This window comes from Juglans regia, chromosome 13 (assembly GCF_001411555.2).
Source record: "Juglans regia cultivar Chandler chromosome 13, Walnut 2.0, whole genome shotgun sequence".
NCBI lineage: Eukaryota > Viridiplantae > Streptophyta > Magnoliopsida > Fagales > Juglandaceae > Juglans > Juglans regia.
The window spans coordinates 12056507-12081123 of NC_049913.1; the positions used below are offsets into that span (position 1 = coordinate 12056507).

At 40.2% G+C, this 24617-nt stretch overlaps 4 protein-coding genes across 5 annotated transcripts; 1 reads left to right on the forward strand and 3 right to left on the reverse strand.

The window, feature by feature from the left end:
• Positions 1-568: 568 nt before the first annotated feature.
• Positions 569-2165, reverse strand: LOC108988783 (extracellular ribonuclease LE-like). Its single transcript, XM_018962140.2, has 4 exons — positions 1946-2165; positions 1642-1800; positions 1222-1429; positions 569-1094 (listed from the first exon to the last, which is right to left on the reverse strand). The coding sequence occupies exons 1-4, from the start codon at positions 2045-2047 to the stop codon at positions 865-867; spliced, it is 699 nt and encodes a 232-aa protein (XP_018817685.1). The 5' UTR covers positions 2048-2165; the 3' UTR covers positions 569-864.
• A 3330-nt stretch (positions 2166-5495) lies between these two features.
• Positions 5496-6803, reverse strand: LOC108988785. 2 transcript variants are annotated; one of them, XM_018962144.2, is made up of 2 exons: positions 6071-6803; positions 5496-5743 (listed from the first exon to the last, which is right to left on the reverse strand). In XM_018962144.2, exons 1-2 carry the CDS (start codon positions 6783-6785, stop codon positions 5724-5726), a joined length of 735 nt encoding a protein of 244 aa, XP_018817689.2. In that variant the 5' UTR covers positions 6786-6803; the 3' UTR covers positions 5496-5723. The 2 variants fall into 2 exon arrangements, with proteins under 2 accessions (XP_018817689.2, XP_018817688.2); XM_018962143.2 differs by having other exon boundaries at positions 5496-5761.
• Positions 6804-8159: 1356 nt separating this feature from the next.
• Positions 8160-9620, reverse strand: LOC108988784 (extracellular ribonuclease LE-like). Its single transcript, XM_018962141.2, has 4 exons — positions 9441-9620; positions 9130-9285; positions 8793-8991; positions 8160-8561 (listed from the first exon to the last, which is right to left on the reverse strand). The coding sequence occupies exons 1-4, from the start codon at positions 9546-9548 to the stop codon at positions 8338-8340; spliced, it is 687 nt and encodes a 228-aa protein (XP_018817686.1). The 5' UTR covers positions 9549-9620; the 3' UTR covers positions 8160-8337.
• A 5659-nt stretch (positions 9621-15279) lies between these two features.
• On the forward strand, positions 15280-24235 carry LOC108988782 (probable apyrase 6). The gene is made up of 8 exons (XM_018962139.2): positions 15280-16204; positions 16319-16431; positions 16942-17049; positions 20534-20588; positions 22006-22197; positions 22297-22394; positions 22568-22764; positions 23542-24235. The coding sequence occupies exons 1-8, from the start codon at positions 15598-15600 to the stop codon at positions 23813-23815; spliced, it is 1644 nt and encodes a 547-aa protein (XP_018817684.1). The 5' UTR covers positions 15280-15597; the 3' UTR covers positions 23816-24235.
• The last annotated feature ends 382 nt before the right edge of the window (positions 24236-24617 follow it).

The following is a 24617-nucleotide window of genomic DNA, read 5'->3' on the forward strand; positions in this document are numbered from 1 at the left end:
GCCACGGCAAGCTGTACAATCTTACCTGGGCTAGCCATTTTTTTTTTCAAAAATAAATTCATTTCTTCTATCCCAGATTCTCTTCATGATAGCCACTGTCATTTCCAATTTATCCTTGGGAAGGCCTCTATCCTTGGGAAGGCCTCTATAAATGCCCATCCACAGTTGTTCAAAATCGATCCCATTGGTCTTCCATTTCTTAACTGGACTTGCATTTTCTGCCCATACATCAGAAGCAGCAGGGCAGATCCAAAAGGCCAGCTATGTAAGGAACTGGCGTTGCGGGAAGTAACTTTTGAAGGAGATGCAAAAGAAGTTATTGAGGCAGTGCAGTCTAATGAGGTAGATGAGTCATGGAGGGGACAGATTGTTGAGGACCAGAAGAAACTGCTACTTTCAATCTCACTGGACGGTGGCATTCATACACACAAAGGGGAATGAAGTGGCCTACAAACTAGCAAAAATGACTGTGCAAGCTGAAGGCCGGGAACTATGTTGGATTGAAGGGGGACCGCGGGAAATTAATCAATTGGTTGTAAATGACAAAGTTTGTAATGATTTGACCATATAATGAAATGATACGATATATTAATATTCGAGGAAAAAATATACAAAGTCTATATCATTTGCGTTAACAATACAGTATATTGAAAATAACGCTAGCTAGATCTACCTTTGATTTGCCAAGTTATATATAAAACGCACATTAATTACAACTGCAAACAAGAATATATAAGTACGTTACTATCTAACATGAATTCTTAGTTTAATATATAATAAAATCGATTGCTTGAATTTTTCTTCATTTTGGGAGCCAAATTGCATCGACAGAGCGCCCTCGATCCCTCAATTAATTGCGACGTGCTAGAAAGCTGGGAACTTAATGGCAGAGGCACAATCCTCGGTAGTTCTGGGTAGCACCGGACATTCCGTGAAGGTCAGTTCATAACGACCGACACAAAGATAAATCTGGTAAAGTTGGCCATTCCCCGATGCATCAGTATTGCATTTTATCCATGGATCGTACCCAATAGCTTTGTGTATAGCACTATGTATGCTACTTAAGTTGTAAAATCCCCCATTTGGTTGAATTCCTGTTTAGATATACACAAAATAATAAGACCTAGCTCCCATATATATATATATATATATATATATAAATGTCAGGATAAAACTTGAATCTGGTTCACTGAAGACTGGGTAAAGAGCATGGGAAATTACCAGACTCTTCGAGGATTTGGAGGATGTTTACTCGATCTTTGAGATCAAGAGCTGCTTTAAAGTACGCATGTTCACCTGGGAGATACCTAGACTCTGAGCAGGTTCCATATTTATCCCATTCATGTGACCATAGGCCTGTAGTACTGTCGCTGCATGGGCGCGCTAGTGATGGCCAATTTGCTTGCATTTTAGAGGTCAGGTCCGAGATCTGTACGTAACCATCATAAACAATATATAATGTTGAACTTTAATCTAGGCATGCATGCATGAACATTATGTATGTTAACTTACTAGAATATATATATTGATCACCCCTGCATATGTTGCACGATCATTTAATTAATCTCATAGGCCAAACTAGTTTTTGATCTGGTATATATAAATATATATATATATATATGTATGTATGTATGTATGTACCTTAGATAGATCAAAAGGGTTGTTAGAAACATTGCAGAAGGTCTCGGATGAGCCATCTTTGTAATATGGCCGAAACCCAGTGATGCTGAAATTTGTTGCGGGTTTTCCTGTTGTTGGGTAACAACTTTTCCTTGTGACATATGGTTGAGATCCCGGCCACTACAATATTATTAGAGAAGATCAGTGGATGAAAGATTTGTCAGCATCTACATGCATTTTGAATTAGAAGTGATTAAACGAAAATGCGTTGCACTGATCATGAGGATAAAGTTTTTTGAGAAACTCGTTCGATCAAAGTACTCACCTGCTGTACAAAGTAGTGGAAATTATATCCAAGTGATGCAGACGCAAGTGCTAAGCATTGAAGCACTAGAAGCTCAACGAAGTAAGAATGGTAAGAGTTCATGATCTCTATTTTTCTCTCAGCCTAGTGTGGTATTGCTTCTGTGCATGTGATCATGTAGTTATAAGGGTGTGAGAGTTAATAATCCTTCCAGTCTTCAGTCGAAATACATACATACATACATATATACACATATATGTATATATATATATAATCCTGTTCCATTCTAGATAGATATATATGGTTGAGGCCATCCACCATGCAAGCTGGTGTTCTTAATGGATACATTTATTGGGTACACAAGTCTCACGATCCTGATCACGCATATATCTGCAATGATCACGTGAAAAATCTCATGCAACTGCCTGATCACGCATATAATGTTAAAAAGGCTATATTTTCATTGAGAAATGATTTGTACAAGCTCCAAATAAAAAAATCTCATGCAAGCCCTTGTAGAAAAGTGAACCTCACCTTAAAAAAGTATAAAAAAAAAACTATTCTTTATTAGTGAGACTCATTTTTTTTTACAAAAGTCTTGTATGAGACTTGTCTATTTGGCGCTTGTATATAGCATTACTCATTTTCATTTATATCACAAACAGACCTTTGGTACATAGTATATATCAACAAATAGAGCCCCACTAATCAAGTTAATCATATCTCGGCTATAACTAATTTACAGCTATACAAAAAACTAGAATAGTAAAGAATCACCTAGACTAGAATAGGAAAGAATCACCTAGACTAATTACACATATCTCGGTCCTCCATTTCAACACTCCCCCTTTAAGTTGGTGCATAGATGTCGAATAGGCCCAACTTGTCCACAAATTGAGAGAATATTCGATTTGAAACTGCCTGAGTGAGAATATCGGCTAACTGATCTTCGGATCGAATTTTGGTAGCTCCACAATCTTCTCATCCAACTTCTCTTTAATGAAGAATCAGTCCACCTCTACATGTTTTGTGTGATCATGTTGAACCGGATTATGAGCAATGTCGCATGCTGCTTTACTGTCACAATATAGTTGGATCGGTTGTGTTGGTGAATAGCCAAATCTGTTAGGAGGAGTCGGAGCCATAGTGCTTCACAAATTCCGAGTGCCATTCCTCTAAATTCAGCTTCGGCACTTGAACGTGCAACCACATTCTGTTTTTTGCTTCTCCACATAACAAGGTTTCCTCCAACAAATGTGAAATATCTTGAAGTAGATCGTCTATCATCTATTGCTCTAGCCCAATTAGCATCAGTATATGCATCTATACTTTGATAGTCTACATTCTTTGTGAATAAAATTCCCTTTCCAAGAGCGGCCTTTCAATACCTCAAGATTCTTGTCACTGCATTCATATGTTGTTCTCCAGGATTGTGCATGAATTGGCTAACAATACTTAATGCATAGGCGAGATCAGGCCTAGTGTGTGCCAAGTACATCAACCTTCCTACTAGTATCTGATATCTTCCTTTATCAACAGGTACTTGATTAGGCTCAAAACTTAACTTCAAGCCTTCTTCTAAAGGTGTATCGACTGGTTGGCATACTGACATGCCAGTTTCTTGTAGAAAGTCTAAAGTGTATTTTCTCTGTGAGAGGATAATACCTTTATCAGATCGGGATACTTCGATGCCAAGCAAATTCAAGAGGTCAAGGTCTTTCATTTCGAACTCATTGGACAAGTAATTCTGCAAGTTCTTCCTTTCCTCAAGATCATTTCCTGTGACCACCATGTCATCCACATAGACAATGAGTACACTGATCTTATTTTGCCGCTTCTTCAGGAATAAAGTGTGGTCTGAGTTACTCTGATGGTAGCCAAAGGTTCTCATAGACTTTGTGAACCTTATGAACCGTGCTCTAGGAGATTGTTTTAGCCCATATAGAGATTTCTTCAATCTGCACACTTTTTGACTGTGTATTTCAGGTATCATGCATTCTGGTGGAAGGTCCATGTATACTTCTTTAGATAGCTCACCATGTAGGAAGGCATTTTTTACATTAAATTGTTGTAGTGGCTAGTCCAGGTTCGCAGCTAGAGACAACAAGACACGAACTATGTTGAACTTAGCTACGGGTGCAAAGGTTTCTGTATAATCAATTCCATATGTCTGGGTGTATCCCTTTATCACGAGTCTTGCCTTAAAACGTTCAATTGTGCCATCTGCTTTGTGTTTCACATTAAAAATCCACTGACACCCAACAGTTTTCTTCCTTGGTGGGCAATCAACAAGATCCTAAGTTTCATTTTTCAGCAAAGATTCTACCTCTTCATTCATAGCTACTTTCCACCTTGGATCAGTTAAGGCTTCCTGCACACTCTTAGGAATAAATACAGTAGATAATTGATTGACAAATGACTGATTTGATTCCGACAACCGATGGTTAGACACATAAGAACTCATAGGGTATTTAACTTTACTTGAGAGTTTGGGTTCATATGTGGATTTAGGAATACCTCTGGTTTGACATTGTGGCAATTGTTTTCTCATAGGTTCGGTTACCATGGTAGGCGATGGGTGTGGTGATGCTTCAGTTGCTTGGGGTGTGAAAGCTTCAAATGGTGGTGCTTCAGTTGAGTGTGTGTCATCACTTTGATCCAATTCATCACTTACTTCATGACTTTCTGTGGATGGTATATCAGTGTCCTCACTAGAATCAAAGGTGGTGGCTATATCTTGGTGACCATAGACCTCATCTTCATCATAGTCTAGAGTCTGAACTTCCTTCGGGTGCTCCCCCTGAAGATCAAGCTCAGAGGAAAAATACATGGATGTTTCATGGAACACCACATCCAAGGTAACAAACATGCGGCGTGTAGGAGGATGATAGCAGTGGTAGCCCTTTTGATGTAGAGCATATCCTAGGAATACACATCGTAGTGCTCTAGGTTGCAACTTGGTGCGTTGATGTGTGTGCAGATGGACAAAAGCAACACATCCGAAGACATGGGGAGGTAAATTTGGGAGAGATGGAGAAACAACAGCTTCAGAAAGTGCCTGTGGTGGTATGCGGAAGTCAATGGTATTGGATGGTACTCGATTAATTAAATATGCTGTAGATATCAGAGCTTCTCCCCAGTAAGATAACGGCATATGAGCCTATATTAATGAAGCACGAACAACTTCCAATAACTGATGATTTTTTCACTCCGCTACCCCATTTTGTTGGGGTGTGTTTGGACATGTGGTTTGATGGATAATACCTTGTGACTTCAAGAACTGTTGAAAGTCAGAACTCATATATTCCCCGCCATTATCACTGCAAAGAACTCGAGGTTGAGGATTGTACTGTGTGCTTATCATTTTATGAAAATTTTGAAACAAAAAGTTCACTTCACTTTTGCTCTCATTAAACATACCCATGTTGATCTTGTAAAATCATCAATAAAAGTAATGAACCATCGCAATCCACTCAACGTGGGAACATGTGATGGACCCCAAGCATCCGAGTGTATAACCATAAAAGGAATTGTACTTTGATGCAAACTTAATGGGAATGAAGCACGATGACTCTTTGCAAGTTCACATACATTACACTGAAAAACAGAGGTACTACATCTTGCAAATAAACGAGAAAATATTTTTTTTTAATAACCAAATGAGGTATATCCCAAGCGTCGATGCCAGAGCATGATTTCCGAGCTGTCCTTCTCCCCTTGAGAACTATCCATGGACAATACTGGATGTAATTTATTCGAACTATTCTGCACCAAGTCGAGGTAATACAGCTTCCCACGTTTAATACCACACCCAATCGTCTGCTTGGTTTGGATGTCCTTAAACACACAAAAATTAGGCCAAAAAATAACAACACAAGATAGGGCAGTGGTTATTTGTGAGACTGATAACAAGTTATAGTTCAAAGAAGGAACAACTAAGACAGAATCTAGTTGTAGAGTTTCAGTATGGGATACGGGTCCTTGACTCCTTCCCCAATAACTATGGTGGAAGCACCATTGGCAGTGGAAACAAATTTTTGTGAGGAATTATGAATTAATGGGACTTGTCTAGAATCAAAAGTCATATGATCAGTAGCCCCAAATCAATTATCCATGTACTATTAGAAACAGGTATAGAGATATTACCAGTCGAAGTTGTAGTTGCGGCATGTGCGGAAGCTGTACCAGCATCATTCTCCTCTTGGGTTTCAACAACAGCAGTGGTGGGGTTGGATTTTCGTGAGTTCTTCTTGTGGGAATCACAATTGTGATCCCACCAGTCCGGATACCCGACAAGCTCAAAGCACCTACTTTTGGTATGGCCAGTTTGATCACAATGAGTGCATTTGTAAGAATTTTTGTCTACACCATTTTTTTTGGGATGAGTTTGAGGAGGCCGGTTGTGTGCCACCATAGCTAAGGCTTCAAGATCTTCAAAGTCACCATTCATCATTGTGCGGCGGACAGCTGCACGACGGATCAAAGCATAACACTCCTCGAGTTTAGGAATAGGATCCCTTTGCAAAATTTCACCACGAATTTGTTCGAAGTCGCCATCTAATCCAGCAAGGAAAATGTGCACCCGTTGACGTTGCACTGATTTTCTATAAGTTTCAACATCTTTCGCATTCTCCATGATCACTTTATCACGGTGATCCAATTCACCAAAAATTTCAGTCAATTCTCCATAATTCACAGAGATTGCTCTGCCCTTTTGTTTGGCGGAGAAAGCTTTTTGATTCAAGGCATATACTTGCAACTCATCCGATCCATCATAGAAAGCCTTAGATAAAGCTGCCCAAATATCACGAGCCGTAGGCAAGTGAAGGTAACGTTTCATAATGTCTGGGGTCATAGACATCAATAGCCATCTCTTGACTTTTTTATTATCCCCGTACCACTTTTCATACCCAGTAGTCTCCTTTGTAAGAATGGGTGAGGTGCCATGGATATTGGAGAGTTTCTCCTTTTCAGCAATATGCATCTCAATAATCTGGGACCATATATCATAATTCGTTTCATTGAGGATGATTCCTGCATTGAAAGAGGAACCTTCAGATTGAATGATGATAGGTGCAGGATTGCTCATGGTGTGGTTGGTTCGATGGTGGGGTTAGGTGTTTGAGAGGTGGGTCAAGGATGAAGAAGAAAATCAGAGTATTCCAGGATTTGTCGTGTGAATTAATAATCTTCATTATCATCATCAATTCGATCGAATATATACATTTCCAAACTGATCACTCTTTGAATCCCATTTTGTTAGAGTTCTCCCCTCGGCAAGATCGAGGAGTTAAATTAATAGACGGTAATTAGATGCATGACGATATACCCTCCATAATAGAAATAACATATATATTTCTCCTATAGTACTTAAAAAAGAAAGAAAAAAAAAAAGAAAAAAGAAAATTGATGATGATCTACCACCACCATGACATGATATGCATGCATACATACATACATATATATATATATATATATATATGCCAATGTACATTTTTGTTTGTTAACAGTTTGGGGATTAATGGAATTAGCTGAATGGCCTGGCCTTTTTGTTCTCCCAGGAAAACAAATTTAATTCATTTTTGAACACATTTTAAAAGAATAAAAAAAGTAAAATTAAAATTGAAAAAAAAATCCAGTTCTAAAAGTTTTAAAAGAAAGAACAATATTTTATCTAAATTAATATATCAAAACAAATAAGAAACAAAAAAAGAAAAGAAAAAAGGGCCATCAAAAGCATTCTATTTCTTATAAAAAAATAATAATAAAAGAAGTCTAAAAAAGAAACCAAATTCCAAATTCTTTCTTTCTTTTTTCTTTTGTTAACATTTATTAATATAGGATAAGTACAATGATATTTGTATTATTATATATATTAAAGTAATTAATGTCGTTCAATTTAACTCTCCAATTTCTAATAATATAGACAACTTATACCAAATTAAAGGTTACGTTAATTAGTTTTTGATGGGCAGAATATTGATCACCAGCCATAGGCGCTTGAGTGTCTGAAAATGGGATAATATATAGTTTCAAACTGTACATGATTATAATAAGTACCGTCGAGGTTGTGTTGATGTGTAACAAATTACACACTGCTCTCGTTTGGTGCAAATTCTCAAACAAGCAGCTTAGTTACCGAATTAATTTCTGAAACAAGAGGCTTTGGGAGCTTAATTAGAGTAATAAAAAAAGAAAAAAGAAAAAAAAAGATGCAAAAACAAACACCCCAACATATATATCCTTTGTGACACTTATATTGGCCATGCAGCCCACAGATTATATTATTAATGGCACAAGCAAATATAATAGACTGGTGATCAGGCATGCAGGGCTACATTAATTAATCCAATAAACTATATATATCATCAGCATGAAATGATAATTGAGAAAGTGACAACGGCCAGTACTCTCTAGAAGGAAGGGAACTCAACGTTGGAGGCACATCCCCCACTTGGGAGCACCGGACATTTGATGAAATTCGACCCAGAAGTGTCTACACAAACATATATCTGGTATAGCTGGCTGTTATCCGATGTTCCAACGTTGCATTCTACGCCTGGAGCATACCCAGTTGCTCCTCTTATTGCTTCGCTTATGCTGCTTAAGCTGTAAGATCTCCCATCTGGTTGGACTCCTGTCACATTTTCCCCCCCGGCCTTAGTTAATATAATTAGAACAAAACACAAAAAGATCGACGCAGGATATATAACATGGTTGGAAAACCAATGAGTGGGGCTTGATGCTAACTTGCTTTTGATTTTAATATTTAAGCTATATATTGATCAAACAGAATAGAAAAAGATCAAGAATATAATCCCAAATTATCTCTTTATATATACAGTATTCTAACAAAGAGATTGCGTACCTTCACTTTCAAGTATTTGGAGGAGGTCTACGTTCTTTTTGAGGTTTAGAGCTGCTTCAAAGTATCCATGCTGACCAAGGACAGACTCGGAGCAAGTCCCATGTTTCTCCCATTCGTGTGACCAAAATCCTGTACCATCGCTGCTTGGGCAGGCCAGTGAGGGCCAACTTGTTTGCATCCTGCTGATTAGATCTGAAATCTAATATAGAATGGGAGATTTTTACCTTTTTTAATAATTCTCCAACAAACATGGTTACAGTACCAAAGTCGGCAGCCATGGTAATTATCTAACATGTAATGAGTAGGACAAGTATTGTAATTAATTTTAGGTACATACCTTGGATCGATCGAAAGGACTGTCCGGATCACAGTTGGAGGGGTACGAACCATCATTATAATTAGGCCAAAGCCCGTGGATGCTGAAATCTGTCTTGGGTTTTCCGGTTGTTGGATAGCAACAACTTTGCTTTGTATCGCAGTATGATCCTGGCCACTGCATTAGAGGATCAGGTGAATCAAGAAGTTTTGATCTTAGGACAAACTGAGATAATTTATAACATAAACGATGAAACAGAATATATACTAAATTAAGTTGCGTATATTTTTAAGGCTGCTAAATCTCTCTTTCGAAACCGACCACTCACTCACCTGTTGTACAAAGTAGAAGAAATCGAAAGCCTGAGAAACACAACCAATTGCTAGATATTGTGCTAGCAACAGCTTGATGATGAGGATTGCAGAATTGGAATTGATCATCTCCCTCGATCTCTCTTTCTCACTGATAGTTTTGGGCTTCGATTAGTTTTCTGGAGTTGATCAGGGATAATCATGTATGTAATGGTGTCAAAGGCTGTATTTATAGGCAAAAAATGTTGTATAGTATGGACACTGCAGAGAATATATGGCGCAGCATATCCTTACTAGCTGCTTCTTTTATATACTGTTAAACTAATTAATTGATCTTCGTGCGTGTGAACAAGTGTGGAGAACTGGTACTTCACGTTCTTTAATAATTTATATTTTCGTGCGCTTATATATATGCTCTTTGTTATCTTAATCTCCAAAACTAAGCAACTCTGAATTGGAAAATTAAAATAAAAAACAAGCTGCTAAGAAAATGTTTAGAAGGTCAACATGATAGGTGTAAACTGCTGCCATTATATATTCGATTAATTCAGGTCATGTTACATAGAGGGGCTATTAGCATTAAGAGTGGATAAAATGGTGAGCTTGGAGAGGACAGTGGTGTCTTTCAATCGTAGGTCGGTTTTAAGTAGGGGTGATAATATGTAACATGACATGTGAGCTCAATACGAACACGACACGAAATTAGCTACTTTGGATTTGATGTTAACAGATTCGGGTCAAAACGGGTTAATCCGTTAAGATACGATTTATAAACAGATCAATAATGGATCAACCCATTTAACCCGAAATCAATCCGTTTAGATTTTACTTTAAAATTATAATTTTATTATTGTCGAGTTATAATATTGGTATTTTTCAGTATGCTTATGTTTTTATTGTTAAAATTATAATTATGGACCTATACTTATTGTTAACGTTGTGTTTTGCACACATTTGGGCCAAGCTCCGACAACTCAGGTATTTAGAAATAGGCCTGTAGAAGATTGAGAGTAGTGCAACTAGGAGATGCCGGTCTTGGGGCTGGGGAACCTTCGATGCCAAAGTTAACAAATATTCTTAAAAATTTTTAAATAAGTAAACGAGTCTAGGGATCCTAGATGTTTTTTCGTACTTGGAGCTGGCTATTTATATCGTGGGTTGGGGGTGCAAATCGTCTTTGTCTCCACAAAGTCCGTGCCTTCCTTTTTGTTTCTGTTCTCGGACTTTCTTTAATACGGCGTGGCTCTACGATGGCTCCATAAGTGTGGCGTGTAGCTTAGCAACGGTAACATTAATGCAGCGTGATTTCCTGATTTCCTGTCTGGTCTATATGAGCCGTAGACTATCTGATGTCGATGGATCGAGGGCCCTCTGCATTTCCCGTTGCGCTCTATGCAAGTCTTTGGGTTCTGAAAGCGGACACAGACTATCAGGCTGATCTGTCTTGAAGACTATTCGGTGCCCCTCCGTGGTAGATGTTCTACCCCATATGCGGACTTGGGGGCCCTTGGCTGAGGCCTAATGGGCTTTGAGAAGTGGGGAAAATTCCCTTACAGATACCTCGCCAATTCCTCTCGGACGGGTCCGAGGGGAATTCTTTCTTCATTCCTTAACCATTTGCTTTGCTAGATCTCCCGGCCCTCTTCGCTATGTGCCGAGCAATCGCTCGCATGCACCCACGTGGCAATGTGGTGTCATTTACGTTTTCGCATTGAATGGCGCCCCTTTGATTTCTGTGTCATGACTCCGTGTTACGCAATCATTAATTTCGCACATCATATTAACATATATATTCTGCAACAATTGCGATAATCGAGGGATTCTGGTACTTTGAAGGGACACGTGATGCTGTGTAGATTTATGGCGCCTTAGGAGTTCAAACATCAACCCCGTCTATATAAGGACCCTCATTTACGTTGGGAAATCCATTATACTCATTCTGTCTTTTACTCTATATTATGCGCTTCTTGCTCCGCTGTTTGAATTCTTCATTCCTCTATTTCTCTCTGTTTTTCTCCATAAATTTATTTGCTTTTTCCTTTTATCTTTCATGGCTCCGAAGAAATCTCCACGCCCTACTGGATGGGTTGGGTCCTTTAGTGGTGCCCAGGCCACTGCTGGCCAGGGTGGTTCCGCTCTGAATGACTTCGCAGGGTTTTCATAGCAGTCGGTGGTGACCCCCGTTGAACTGGAGAAGTTGAGGGTGACTTACAGGGTCCCCTCGAATGTGGAGTTTGTGGTGTCCCCTCCCGTCGAAGGAGCGGGTGGATTTCAAGGGCTACGACACCAAAGTAGCGGTGTACTACACCATGTTCTATTGTAGCCTCACGAGAGGTTTTGGGCTTCTTTGCATGGAGAATTCTTATTTCGTGCTGTGTCGTCTGGCACCATGCTTTGGAGGAGGCCGGGTTAGATTTCTCGGATATTACAGCCCGTGAGTTCTTTATTACTCACAATGTTGTGTGGAAGGGCCGACAACTCTATAGTTTCTAGTCAATTCAAGAACTGGTTTGAGTGGAGGCGCAGCATACTGTCGTGAAGGGATACCACTGCAAATTCTTCTTCTTGTTGGGTAAAGGATGGGAGTTCCCAGTCGAGCAGACCCTCAAGCGATGGTTCCATGTGCATGATATATGGGGTACTGTAGACGGGGACACAAACCACCACCCCAAACCAACCCAGGAGGAGGAGCTGAGGCTTGGGATCGTTCGAGCCTAGGGAAGGCGCATCCGGACGACATTTCTTTAGAGGCTCTGTTGACTGACGATAGCCTTTGCTGGTACCTGACCCTCCGACCAACTTGCGTTCTGATGCTGGTATCCCCATAAACCCGATCACGTCGCCTCCTCGTAGCCGTTCCCCTAGCCCGCCTGTAGAAGGAAGGGGGAAGAAATCCCGGAGGATCTCACCCGCCCATTCCGATTTGAATAACGTCCCCATCCCTCTAGGGGAACCATCTGTCATGGAGCTTTTTATCCCCGGCAGCCCCTAGGGCTCTTGAAAGATGGCGACGATAATGAGTTTTCCTTGCACTGCGTTGCGGGTCCAAGGCGTCACTGTCGAGGCTGCCCCCATGATCGAGGTCACCCCCTTTGGTGGTGTCGAGGCGGCAAAGACTGACGTTCCGGCTAAGGAAGCCATGGCGCCTGGTGCGCCCGACGAGGGGAAGGGTGAGGAAGTCATTGAAGAAGTTCCGACAGATCTTCAGAAGACCGCTTTGCTCGGTCACGCTGACCAACTTTGCGAGATGGAAGGTAGACTCCAAAGGCTACTCGTAAGGGTAATACTTTACTTGCAAATTCCTCAAAATTTTCTTTATTCATTTTTTTCGGTTTTGACTTTAGTTTCTGTGATAGGGATTGGAGCATCTGACAACCTTCATCATGGACAGCCAAGCGGAGTTGAGAAACGAGAACCAGAATCTTTGTTCTCTGGCTTAGATGGCCTTGGACTGTGCGGTCATGGAGCGAAAGCAGAAAGAGGAAGCCGAGGAAGCCCTTACCGACTTGATAAAATCCCATGGGGAAGTCGGCGAGCTTCGCATCGAGGCCTCGCTTACTTCCAAGGCGAGGGATGTGATGCAGCAGTCCCTTGACAAGTTCCAGTCAGAGCTTGAGCGATTGCAGGTCGATATCCGAGACATGTATCAGTAGTGGGACACAGATAGCTTGTCGACCAAGTGGCTCGGAACTCAAGTTAAAATACTAACGAGTCAGTGAGGACGAGGAGGAAAATCCTAGAGGCCGCCCAAGAAGTAACCAGGCTGGTTCTTGAAGCTCGTGAAGCTACCATCCGAGGTTTGTGGGAGGAGTTGTCTTATGTCCGTGGTGTTCATGACAATGGGTGGGACTTCGGCTATAAAGAAGGCTTAGAAAGGATGAAGACTCACATTCTTCAAAACCCCAGTGTGACCTCAGGGTTATGAATGTGGGGGATTTTCCCCTACATGAGGAGTCTTTGCGCGTGACATCCTTGGGAAGAGTCTGGTCCCAAGTGGCCTTGGTGATGGCCTTGTGGGGAACGATCCCACCTGGTGAGGGCGGAGTTTTTGGGCAGATCTTCTTGCCAATCCTTCGCCATTGGGGTCCAGGACCTCTTATGATCATTCTAGCCCTTTTGCTTACAGGGCTCGACTTCGAAGACATTCCCACCCGACGTCTTCACTTCCTCCAACAGTTTATTTTTCCTCTCCACAGCTGGTGGGTGGTTTCGGGCGTCTCCTGGGCGATGGTCATCACTGTACAACTCGATTAGTTGCCTCATTACATCTCTGTTGATGTTTCAAGGTAACCTCGGGCGTTATCGACACGTCTCAATGGTGGAGATCTTTGCTTGCTGCTAGCATGGAAATATGATTTGATAGAGCTCGAGTGCGGTGATCACTGGCCTTCATCCAATAAGCGGTTCTCATCGTAGAAATCAACTCCGAGATGTTTCGATTCTTGGCAATATCTTCGTCGTTGTCAGAGATTTTCAGCTGATCCTGTTTCAGAAGGATTTGAGAACAATGCGGACTTTTGGTTCCCTTGGATTATATCTGGCCGCTTTACTGTCTAGGTCTACAGTCGGACACCGGAACTTGTTTCTTATAACTCTGTGGCTTTATGTTTTAACTTGTTCCTTGTAGCTCTGCGGCTTTATGATGTAACTTGTTCCTTGTAGCTCTGCGACTTTATGATGTAACTTTCAATGATTAATAATATTACCTTCTATTGATTATATCCGGCTATGCCTTTTCGCATTCTTTTCCATCGTTCTTCTTTTCCTCTTGATTTTCTCTTCTCTGTTTGTTTTGTGGGCCGGCCCAGGGGGAGTTCGCCCGCGCGGGTTTGCTGCACAGCGCCTCTTGCGGTCCACCCCGATAAGGCTCAGCCAACATTTGACAACCCTGCCTGCCGACAGTCTTCCAGCTTAAGCTCCTTTTGTTGGTCCTCACCATGTATCCATTATTCCGGGCCTTAATGACTTTGCCTAAGGGGCGGGTGTTTTCACATTTCCCTTTAGCACAGCTTCGTTTTTCTAGTAACTGTAATGCAGATTCCACTCTTCACCGCGGGGAGTCAAAACGGCCTTAGGCCCGACTTTCCTTATCAGCCTACGGGGAGGTAAAATAGTCTGGGTAATTTGGAACCTTATCTGTCTTCCTCTGTTAGTGAAGATTCGCTCTTTGAGTAACCCTGAGGCTGATCTCGCTCTCCACCGCGGGGAGTCAAGAAGGCTTTAGGCTCGACTTGCCTCTTTTGCCCATGGGGAGGTAAAACAATCTGGGCAATTTGAAACTTTGCCCATCTTCCTCCCTTAGCGTAACAGCTTCCGTCTTATTTGGGATACGAGAACATTATCATTACTTTGCTTTTTTGTCACAGAAGTTAATGTCGCAAACATGGGTTCTCCGATCTATGCCACATGATGCTTGTTGATGATACCCGTCTTGATGCTATGTTGCCGTCGTTCGTGTTGATGATGTCCATGTCTTTTACTTCATTATTTGGGCAGTCCATGGACTTGGCTCGCTCTCCATGAGGGAGAGGTCGGAATGTCTTATGTCAAACCGCATATTTCTTCTCCTAGAAGGTAATTCGAACAACGACATGGCTTGTCCACTCCTTCGCCACAATGAAGGTTGGGGTAAGTATTCGGATAACCTCTAAACTAAATCTAAAAAATGATAACTTTTATATGATAAGTTAAATCTACTTTATAATAAAAATATTTTTATAATTTAACATATAAAATCAAACCATATAAATTTATAAATTTATAAATATAAAATATGTATAAAACATTTCTCTTTCTGTAAACCCAAATGTAACGGTAATTTTGGAAATAAAATGATAATTTTATGGGTATATCGTAAAATAGCAAGCTCACGTCGGTACGAGTGGGTAAAGTATACTTGAAAGGGGGGGCAAAAACACTACAAGCATAAAAAGCTCTTCCCGGATCGATTAGACGGGGGAGAGCTAGACCGAGGGGAGAGCGACACGGAGAAATTGAGAGGGCGAAACCCTTGAATGATTGCCCTCTCCGTCTCCGATCCGAACCTCCACCGCCAAGACCTCCGCAACGTTGTTATCAGCATCATCACCAACATCAAAAACTGATTTTGTCGATACTTTTTTTGGGTATAATCACATGATATCGCATTCTCTTTCTCCATCACAAATCTCAGTCTTTGATGCGACGGTTGAATGCCCGTGCAAGGGTCCATTCCAAACGTAAGGCCGACGTAGTTATGGATCCGATTAAGCTCCAAATACGACCCGGAACTCGGTCCAATCTCTTCTCTCGCAATTCCAGTTCCAAGCACAGCAAATCCAGTTTATTCATTTTCGCTTTGATTTCCATATCTTTCGCTTTGTTACTTTGTTATTTATTGGTTTTCGGAAGAAGCTCGCGGAATTCCGTGAAGAGAAAGTACGGGATTGTCATCGACGGAGGGAGCACCGGGACTCGGATCCACGTGATCGAGTACCGGGTCGAGAATGGAAATGCGGTGTATGATTTCGGGAAGGACGGGTTGGCTTCGATGCGGGTGAACCCGGGGCTCTCGGCGTTCGCGGAGGATTCGGATGGGGCAGGTGGGTCGCTGAAGGAGCTCCTGGAGTTTGGGAAGGGAAGGGTCCCGAAGGAGCTTTGGGGGCAGACTGAGATTCGGCTCATGGCGACCGCGGGGCTCCGGTTGCTCGAATCGAAACTGCGGGATCGGATTATGGAGTCGTGCAGGCGAGTGCTCCGGTCCTCGGTGTTTAAGTTTCGGGACGAGTGGGCTTCCATTATTACCGGTGTGCCATTCTTCTTTTGTTTGTCTCCTCTACTGCGTCACTATCTCGATTTTGTTTTGCTTGTGGTTTTAGTATTTAAGAAATGGAGAACTGTTTTAAATGTGGTTCTGTCAGGCGCTGATGAAGGGATTTATGCTTGGGTTGTTGCAAACTATGCACTTGGGACTCTTGGAGGTGATCCTCTGCAGACAACTGGGATTATTGAACTTGGTGGCGCTTCTGCTCAGGTTTAGTTCTTTTCTCTCTGCTTCTAATTGTTTTTCATGATTTGGAATGCCGATCACAAAATCCTGTCCCATACTAACTTGCCACTCCAACTAGTTGGATGTGTTGGGTTTCGGATCCTTCCCAGCAGCTATGTTTCGTTTTTGGAAAACGTGATTAGCCAATATCTTTGAGTAATCTAGCTCTAGAGGGCAAGAGTATTTAACTTTTATCCATTTGCTCAATATATGTGTTTTGTTCTCGATCGTCTATTTGATGTCCTATCAAGAGCTGATGTCCTATCAAGAGCTGTGCGCATTGAAAAGTTCATTGATTTGTTTCCAACTAGTACGTCATACTAGAAACCATTTAGAATGCTAGAACTCGAAACTTGCAGCAACTCCATTTCATGCCTTGACTAGTTATTTAGTTATATCTGAAATAAATTTCACTTACTTTGATTGGCATTTTTGAAGTTGAGAACATTGAATCTGAGATTGCTACTTAGAATATCTTGTTTGATCTGATTACAGGTTACCTTTGTTTCAAGTGAATCAATGCCGCCCGAGTTCTCACATTCTGTTAGATTGGGGAATATCACATATAATCTCTACAGCCACAGTTTTCTTCATTTTGGCCAGGTAGGTGTTCATTTCAATCTGTATTGTTTAATTCGAATGCGTTTTGCCAACTTTTTCTTCGAAAAGCTTACTCTTTCCTTGGGAAGTTCACTTGGAAAAGAAAAATGTTCCATACAAGTCGATTTGGGTCCATAACCATGGGTTGTTGTAACAATGACCAATGAGGCCCTATGGATTAATATTACATAAAAGAATTTAGTTGCAATTAACCTTTTTTTTTTTTATAAGTAATCAAAGATTTTATGAAAAATTAGCATAACCCAAGTACACATGATGTATACAAAATAAGCACCTGATTAGAAATAGAAAAAAATATACCTAATTAAAAATGAAAAAAGAATACAAGGAAATCATGAAAAATCAGCCCATTAAATCTATGAGAAACGCTTCCCAGTTGTCGGGCTGAAAATCCCACAAAAGCAGCTATGATACCCCATATGATATATGATATGGATAAGGGTAGGTGGTGTATGGGATTCCACATTGCTTGGGAATGAGAAGTTCTTACTCTTTATAAGGTTCTAATGGGGCTCCAATTGTATCATTGACTAGTCCTTTTGGAGTATAGGCCATGTGGTTTGGGCCTTCCATTGGGGCATTACAAATGGTATCAGAGCCTATTCCAACCAGAAATGTGGGACTTGAGTCGTGACACCTACAATGGATAGGCCCGACGAGGACGTCTGGAATTTAAGGGGGATAGATTGTGATACCCCATATGATATATGATATGGATAAGGGTAGCTGGTGTATGGGATCCCACATTGCTTGGGAATGAGAAGTTTTTGTTCTTTATAAGATTCTAATGGGGCTCCAATTATATCATTGACTAGTCCTTTTGGAGTATAGGCCATGTGGTTTGGGCCTTCCATTGGGGCTTTACAACAGCCCTCCATTCAGCTAACTCCACGTAAGAAAATATACTGTAAAAGAAATACACTCCACCACATAGAATCACGGTTGTATGTATGCTAGCCCTTTTGCCTTCTCATTTGCATCGCCCGCCCCTCTCTGACCCTCTTCCTCGCTACATCCCTTTGCACCACCCTCAATCCAACGCCGATGCGAGCATTTCAGTCTGACACCGACGTCGAAAGATTGTGGTGCTGAAAGATTTTCTATCTCAATTTTCTAGTTTTCTATGGTCTCTTCTAGCTCTTGAAGAATAGAAACGAGCTCTGTGGTGGCGTCGGCGTTGACGTTGAAGTAAATACAGAGGAAAACAGAAATTTAATGCTCCAGCTGCAACACTTGCAGGAATTAGAAATGACGAAGAAGATGCAAAGGATGAATTTTATTCATTGGTCACTGTTACAGAGGCTCCTCCAGAGGGTTTCAGGGGTTTGGGAACCAAGTTCATCGAGGAAGAAGATTGAAGTAGCTTACTTCCCAAGATAATGGTTTGGTTGCTCCAATTTTGGCGTACACGGTTCTTATTTCGGAGATCTTGCCTTTGTATTTTCTTGGGAATTTCTCGGTTAGAGAGAGAAAGCTCAAAGGCTCAAAGCTTTATGAATTTTATGTTATGTAGCCTGTCCAAGTTATCTTTCATTTAGACCATAAAAATAGCATTTTTTGGTGAAACAAGCTAAGCTGTATCGTTGAGACCTCTGTGTGTAAATGCACAGCAAAGCTCCAACGATTATATAAAAAAAAAAAAAAAAAAAGTCTGAAGTGACCAGACATAAATACATAACACAAACACACTGTCCTGAAGATAAGTTAAAGAAGAAAGACCTCAGGTAGACTGAATATAGTAACGTTCTTCCAACTCAAGAACTGGAGGGTTTGAATATGGAATTGCAACTTAAGAGTCATTGAACAAGGTAAGAAATTGACGGAAAAAGTTTATGAGATTGCAAAACTTGAGTCTAAGTTGTTGTCTAGAGAAGAAGAGATTGGTCATTGGAGTACTTGGACGGGGTCGGAGTGAATTAGAGGCTAAGGTCTCTAACTTTCAAAATGAAAAAAACCAGCTCGAGGAACAAATGGAAGTTGTGCGAAATGATTTGATGGCACTTAGCAGCAGCCTGGATTCCCTTTTCTGGTGTAGTGCTGCTTCAGGATAATTGTGGTGGAAGACTTACGTGTTACTATGTGATTGTCAGGCTGTTATTTGGTTAATAGCAGCCCAACCGGTTCCAAGGATTTCCCTAAATCTATAGCCGCTGCGATCTGCAAAATTTCTATTAGTTCTTTCCCTCCAAATGTTCCCCAAGCAGGCAGATAGGGACCATCTACACTCTTGCAATTTGTGAACCGTCATGTAGCCTTCTCTAACTTGCAAAGAGGTCTCCTATCCTTCTAGCATAACCCAAGCCAGCCCAACTCTAATTAATTGTGATTAATCTTATTGTAAGAGGGGCATATGGTGTGGGAGTGTGGAATTCATTCGGAATGGATTTTGGGGGGGGGGGGGAAGGAAGATTTCTCCAGAAATTTAAGATTTTAGGTGGGTAGGGGTACCTAGATCAGATTTTGGCATGATTTATGGTGTGGAGATGATCCTCTTAAGAATGTCTTCCCTTCTCTTTTAAGAATTGCTTTGGATAAAGGTGCCTCTGTGGCTGATTATATAGATAATTCTACTGGTTTTCTTCAGTGGTCAGTGACTTTTACTAGAGCTGTCCAGGATTGGGAGGTGGGGGACATCACTGATTTTGTCAGCATGTTATATGCTCTCAATATAAAGTCAGGATGGGAGGAGGTTGCTTTGGATTCATCCTGGAAATAAGAACTTTTCGGTTAGATCTTTGTACAAGGTTATGTCAACTAATTCTCCTACTGATTTTCCTTGGAAAAGTATTTGGAGAAGCAAAGTGCCTCTCAAGGTGGCTTTCTTAGGTTGGTTGGATTCTCATGGGAAAATTCTAACTATTAATAAGCTAAGAAAGTGCAGTATTGTTATAATGGATTGGTGCTTTATGTGCAAAAGGTGTGGAGAATTGGCAGATCACCTTCTTCTCCATTATGATGTGGTTAAGGCTATATGGGATGAGGTTTTTGTTAGGCTTGGCATTGCTTGGGTGATACCCAAGAGGGTGGTGAATCGTTTGGCTTGTTGTAGAGGAATTCAGGGCAATCGACAAATTGCGGCTGTTTGGAAGATGGTGCCTTTATGCCTTATGTGGTGTATTCGGAATGAGAGGAATGAGCTTTTGTTTTGACAATAGAGATCGTTCCTTGGGAGGGATTAGAGATTTTTTCTTTCATAAGTTGCTAGTTTGGGCCTCGGCTTTTGTATTGGATGGGACTAATTTTAATGGCTTGCATGCTTTTTTTTCAGCTCTTAGCTTGTAATTAGGTGTTTTTCTCTTGTATACTTCCTGTTTACTTGGGCTATGGCTAATTATGTGGATTAATAAATTTTTCTTACTTATTAAAAAAAAACCTTATTGTGAATGTTTAGAAGTTTGGCATTTTGATTTTATCTAAGGTGCTACAATATAATTTAGAGCATTTTTAATGTGTTCTTTTTTCACAGAATGTTGCCTTTGACTCATTGAGGGAAGCACTTGTTTTAGGAGACTTGAACTTAGGTAAATATGCATGTTTTTTTATGCATTATGGTTTTGGTACAGTAGTTTCTGAGGAAGTTTTTGATTGTTCTTATTATACCTTGAACTTGGGTTGTCTGAGTGATACGAAATGTGCTTTTTTGTTGTGATTCTTGCAAGATCCAAATTTCGTATCCTGTCAGATACCTATATATGAGATTATTCAATAGGCTCTTAATTTTCTAGAGGGGGCCAGGTTTCAAATATCGATGATGAGGTTTGAATAATTGTTCTTCCATATGTTTGGCTATTAGTTCCAGAATGTCACAATGGCCTGTGAGTGAAGTTCCTGTGATTATTTTTGTAAATCAGGCATAGTTCCTTCTGCTAGTTAGTGGGCTCTTATTATGTAATTTCAATCCTGGCAATTAGAAGGTATTTAAAAATAAATAATGAATTGAATGGGGGCACTTTTAAGATGTCATAGGAGGTGAAACAGCTCGTTGTGGCTGAAGTAAAATTTGTATTTAGAAATGGGATTGTATGAAAAAATGTTATCTACTGATACAGACAATGTGCTGGATATATTCTTGTGATTATATTTTTCTTGGTGATTTCATCAAAAGACTTATGCTTCTGATATAGATTAACCTAAGTAAATTTTTTATTTTTTATTTTTGATAAGTAAAAATATTGTATATATCAAAAGGAGAAATCAAATACACTGAATGTATACAAGAAAACACTTTGCCCAAAATGACCCAACAAGCCCCTAATGACCTAAAAAGCCCATAAAAAAACCAACCCAATGTACATTAGACCCAACCCCAATCCCTTGTTTCCCGTAAAACTAAAACTCTACCCGAACACCAACCCCAAGACCTTGATTCCCATCTTCAAGTAAATGAAGTCTTTATGGAAAATGCTTAATCAAAAGTGAAATGATGGATACTATTTCTTTGCTGGGATTTTTAATGGTGTTGAATTAGTTCGGGATTGTTTTCTATAGTTACTGTGAAACATATTGGACCTTTAGAATGGTCATGAAACATCCAAAGATGGTTTGAGATCAACGGATCAGAGTATGGTATACAAAAGGGTGTCATTATGGCAGCTGTGCTTTGGTTATGTCAATTCTTAAACTGCCTCTGCTTATGACATGGTCACCTTATCATTTTTTTAATAGGAAGTTGGCATGATTAAATAGCACTGAGGTGGAAAACCACTCTTTTCATAACCTAATGCGCCCCCCCCCCCCCCAAAAAAAAAAAAAAAAAAAGAAGTTTCTTTGGTAGACCATATGTAATCATTACCATTATACCAGTAGTGCTGTTTCTGTCTTTTCTTGTTGTTTGCTACATCTATGTTATCTGGGTAAGGGGCATAATTACATAATGCCGCATAGTTTGTAGTAAGAAATGGTTTTTCTATTATTCTGACGTCAGTTTCATTGATGTAGTTACTGAGTCTCTTGAAAAGGGAATCTTGATTGATCCTTGTACCCCTAAAGGGTACTCACATAATGTGGAGTCGTGGAAGCTTTCTCCAGGTTCATTGGACACGAAGAATAGATATTTAGCTACTCTTCAATCTAAAGGGAACTTTTCAGAATGCAGAAATGCTGCATTAATGTTGTTACAAAAAGGAAAAGGTTACCAATCAGGACATTATTGTTAAATTCTGTTTCATGGAATTATCTTCGTTTTTTTAGAGTAATGAGGGTAAATATATTTCTTTATTGTGAACACAGAGAAATGCTCCTATCAGAGTTGCCACATAGGATCAACTTTCATACCTAAACTTCAGGGAAAGTTTTTGGCAACAGAAAATTTCTTCTATACTTCAAAGGTATTTTGCCATTTTTTTCGTGACTTCTATATGCATCCATCTGGATGAATGAATAATAATACTCTTATGATTCTTTTCATTTCTCTTCTGCACTTATATCATTTTAGATGCTCTGTTTACATGCTTTTCTGAATTGTTTTTGTCTTTCTTTTTGTTTGTTTCCCTTTGGTTAGTTCTTTGACTTGGCTCCAAGATCATTTCTTTCTGAGCTGATGATGGCTGGACAACAATTCTGTGGAGAAGATTGGTTGGAGTTGAAGAAGAAATACCGTTCACTTAAGGAGGAAGATTTACTGCGGTATTGCTTCTCTTCAGCATATATTGTGGCCCTACTTCATGACAGTCTTGGGGTTTCTTTCGATGATGAAAGGTATATCCTTGCACTATCACTTTGGCATATTGTGTTCCTTTAATAAGCCACTATTTATATCGAATTTGATCATGTCAATCCACAAGATAGCACGGTGTGTGCCATTTACGTGTGATTAGGCTTCAGTCCATTTTCTTAGGAGATCTGATTGCCAACATCTCCTGTAGGCCCCCTTTATAGCCACAACAATGAGATCACGGTTCTTGCATTCTCGCATCACTTATTTTTTTGTAGAAAGCTCAACCAGCTGAGCAATGCGTCGCATCGGCTCTGTTGCCATGTGATGCACCCAGAACTTCCATGCTCCATGTTGAACAGGATTAGTCGGTTCCCTACATGGGTCTTGCTGGGGCTAGGGCAGTTGGTACAATCTTTGTGGCAAGGGTCAGCATGTTACAAGCCTCTTTTCCCCCCTACCTTTTTTTTATATAAAGCTTCCCACTTTTTTTCAATCACAACTGCATTTGTGTGCACAATGATGTGTTAATGTGAAGTCTACGTGTGCTCAAATTTATTTTTAAACACTTAATTCCATTGGTCAATTGTAATAGATTTTAATAGTCTGAATATCCATGAGTTTCTAGAAACAACTACCAATCATGCCTAGTTTTCGCTCTTGCATATGTCCAGTGTGCATGGGTTATGCCTATCTTTCTCATCAATAAAATTTTTGTTTACCCATAAAGAAAAAAGTCTACATGTGCGCATTTGTGTGCATATATAAAGCTGTATGTTTGCTGTAGGTCGGTCTTATTGATTGGAATTACTGTTGAACAGGATTGGGGTTTCAAATCAGGTGGGAAATATTCCGCTTGACTGGGCTTTAGGAGCCTTCATTCTGCAGAGCACAGCTAAATTTGATTTGGAGCATGCTCACTGGATCGCTAACATTATAAGCAATGACTCACCCACACTGCTCTCGATAATTGCTATCTTTCTAGTTTTGATGTTCGTGGCATGGTCTGTATCAAAGTGTAGAAAGCCCCAATTCAAGACAATTTATGATCTGGAGAAAGGACGGTATATAGTCACCCGTGTCAACAGATATTGATCACTTATACATAGGGAAGCTCAACCTAATCGCTTGTTTCACCGATCAGGAAGAAGAAGCTGCGTAATCACAAAACATGTAAGTTATTTTATGCTTCCTCGGTTTATGCTGAAAGTTACCCTCTCAAGGCTTCCATGTGGATGGAACGTGTATATGTGGTAATTGGTAAAAATATCACATTCCCATTTTGTAATTATCGGGAATGAAAACATCAAAAAAGAAAAAATCTCTCATATGTCAGCCATCATTTAGTCTATTAGGTTAGGTTAAAATGTGGGGTTGGTTGGTTGTGGGGAGCTATAATCTTTGTGGAGGAGTATAGATGCTGTTCCTTTAATGCCCTATGAAATTACGTTCTACGCAGAAATATTTTACTCAATGTTATATTCGATTGTACGGTTAATTATCTTTCATTTTTCTTGTGTGGGTCTCGAGTGGCAATTGCAACCGTTTACAATCAGTCTCTGTTTGATCGTTTGTTTCTTTTATTTTTATTTTTATTTTTATTTTTTGTCTGTTAATTTTTCACATCAATGCAGAACGGCTGACTTGATTAAGCATTTTTTGTAAATTATGAATCGTTTAATTCTTGTGAGGAAATTGTAACTGGTGCAGCCTCCCCCATTGGGCATCTTCTAAACTGATGACTTTATCCAATTCATGTGTATGACAAGATCCTTGCTCACGACATTTCATCCTTCCTGTTACTTGCTTATCACATGAATGAATTTGCCACAAACCCTTATTTAGGGTGATATTCAAGCTAGGTCACATGATTTGGATGAAGCTAGTAGTTTAGGGC

Coding starts and splice junctions, on each gene's coding strand:
- LOC108988783 (XM_018962140.2), bottom strand. CDS start 2,047: ATGAACTCTTACCATTCTTACTTCGTTGAGCTTCTAGTGCTTCAATGC. Junction 1,430..1,641: donor ACCCTTTTGATCTATCTAAG/GTACATACATAC, acceptor GGTTACGTACAG/ATCTCGGACCTGACCTCTAA. Junction 1,095..1,221: donor CCAAATCCTCGAAGAGTCTG/GTAATTTCCCAT, acceptor ATATCTAAACAG/GAATTCAACCAAATGGGGGA.
- LOC108988785 (XM_018962143.2), bottom strand. CDS start 6,785: ATGTCTATGACCCCAGACATTATGAAACGTTACCTTCACTTGCCTACG. Junction 5,762..6,070: donor CGCAACTACAACTTCGACTG/GTAATATCTCTA, acceptor TGTGTGTTTAAG/GACATCCAAACCAAGCAGAC.
- LOC108988784 (XM_018962141.2), bottom strand. CDS start 9,548: ATGATCAATTCCAATTCTGCAATCCTCATCATCAAGCTGTTGCTAGCA. Junction 8,992..9,129: donor GTCCTTTCGATCGATCCAAG/GTATGTACCTAA, acceptor ATTCTATATTAG/ATTTCAGATCTAATCAGCAG. Junction 8,562..8,792: donor CCAAATACTTGAAAGTGAAG/GTACGCAATCTC, acceptor AAAATGTGACAG/GAGTCCAACCAGATGGGAGA.
- LOC108988782 (XM_018962139.2), top strand. CDS start 15,598: ATGCGACGGTTGAATGCCCGTGCAAGGGTCCATTCCAAACGTAAGGCC. Junction 22,198..22,296: donor GTTGTTACAAAAAGGAAAAG/GTTACCAATCAG, acceptor TTGTGAACACAG/AGAAATGCTCCTATCAGAGT. Junction 22,395..22,567: donor ATTTCTTCTATACTTCAAAG/GTATTTTGCCAT, acceptor CCCTTTGGTTAG/TTCTTTGACTTGGCTCCAAG.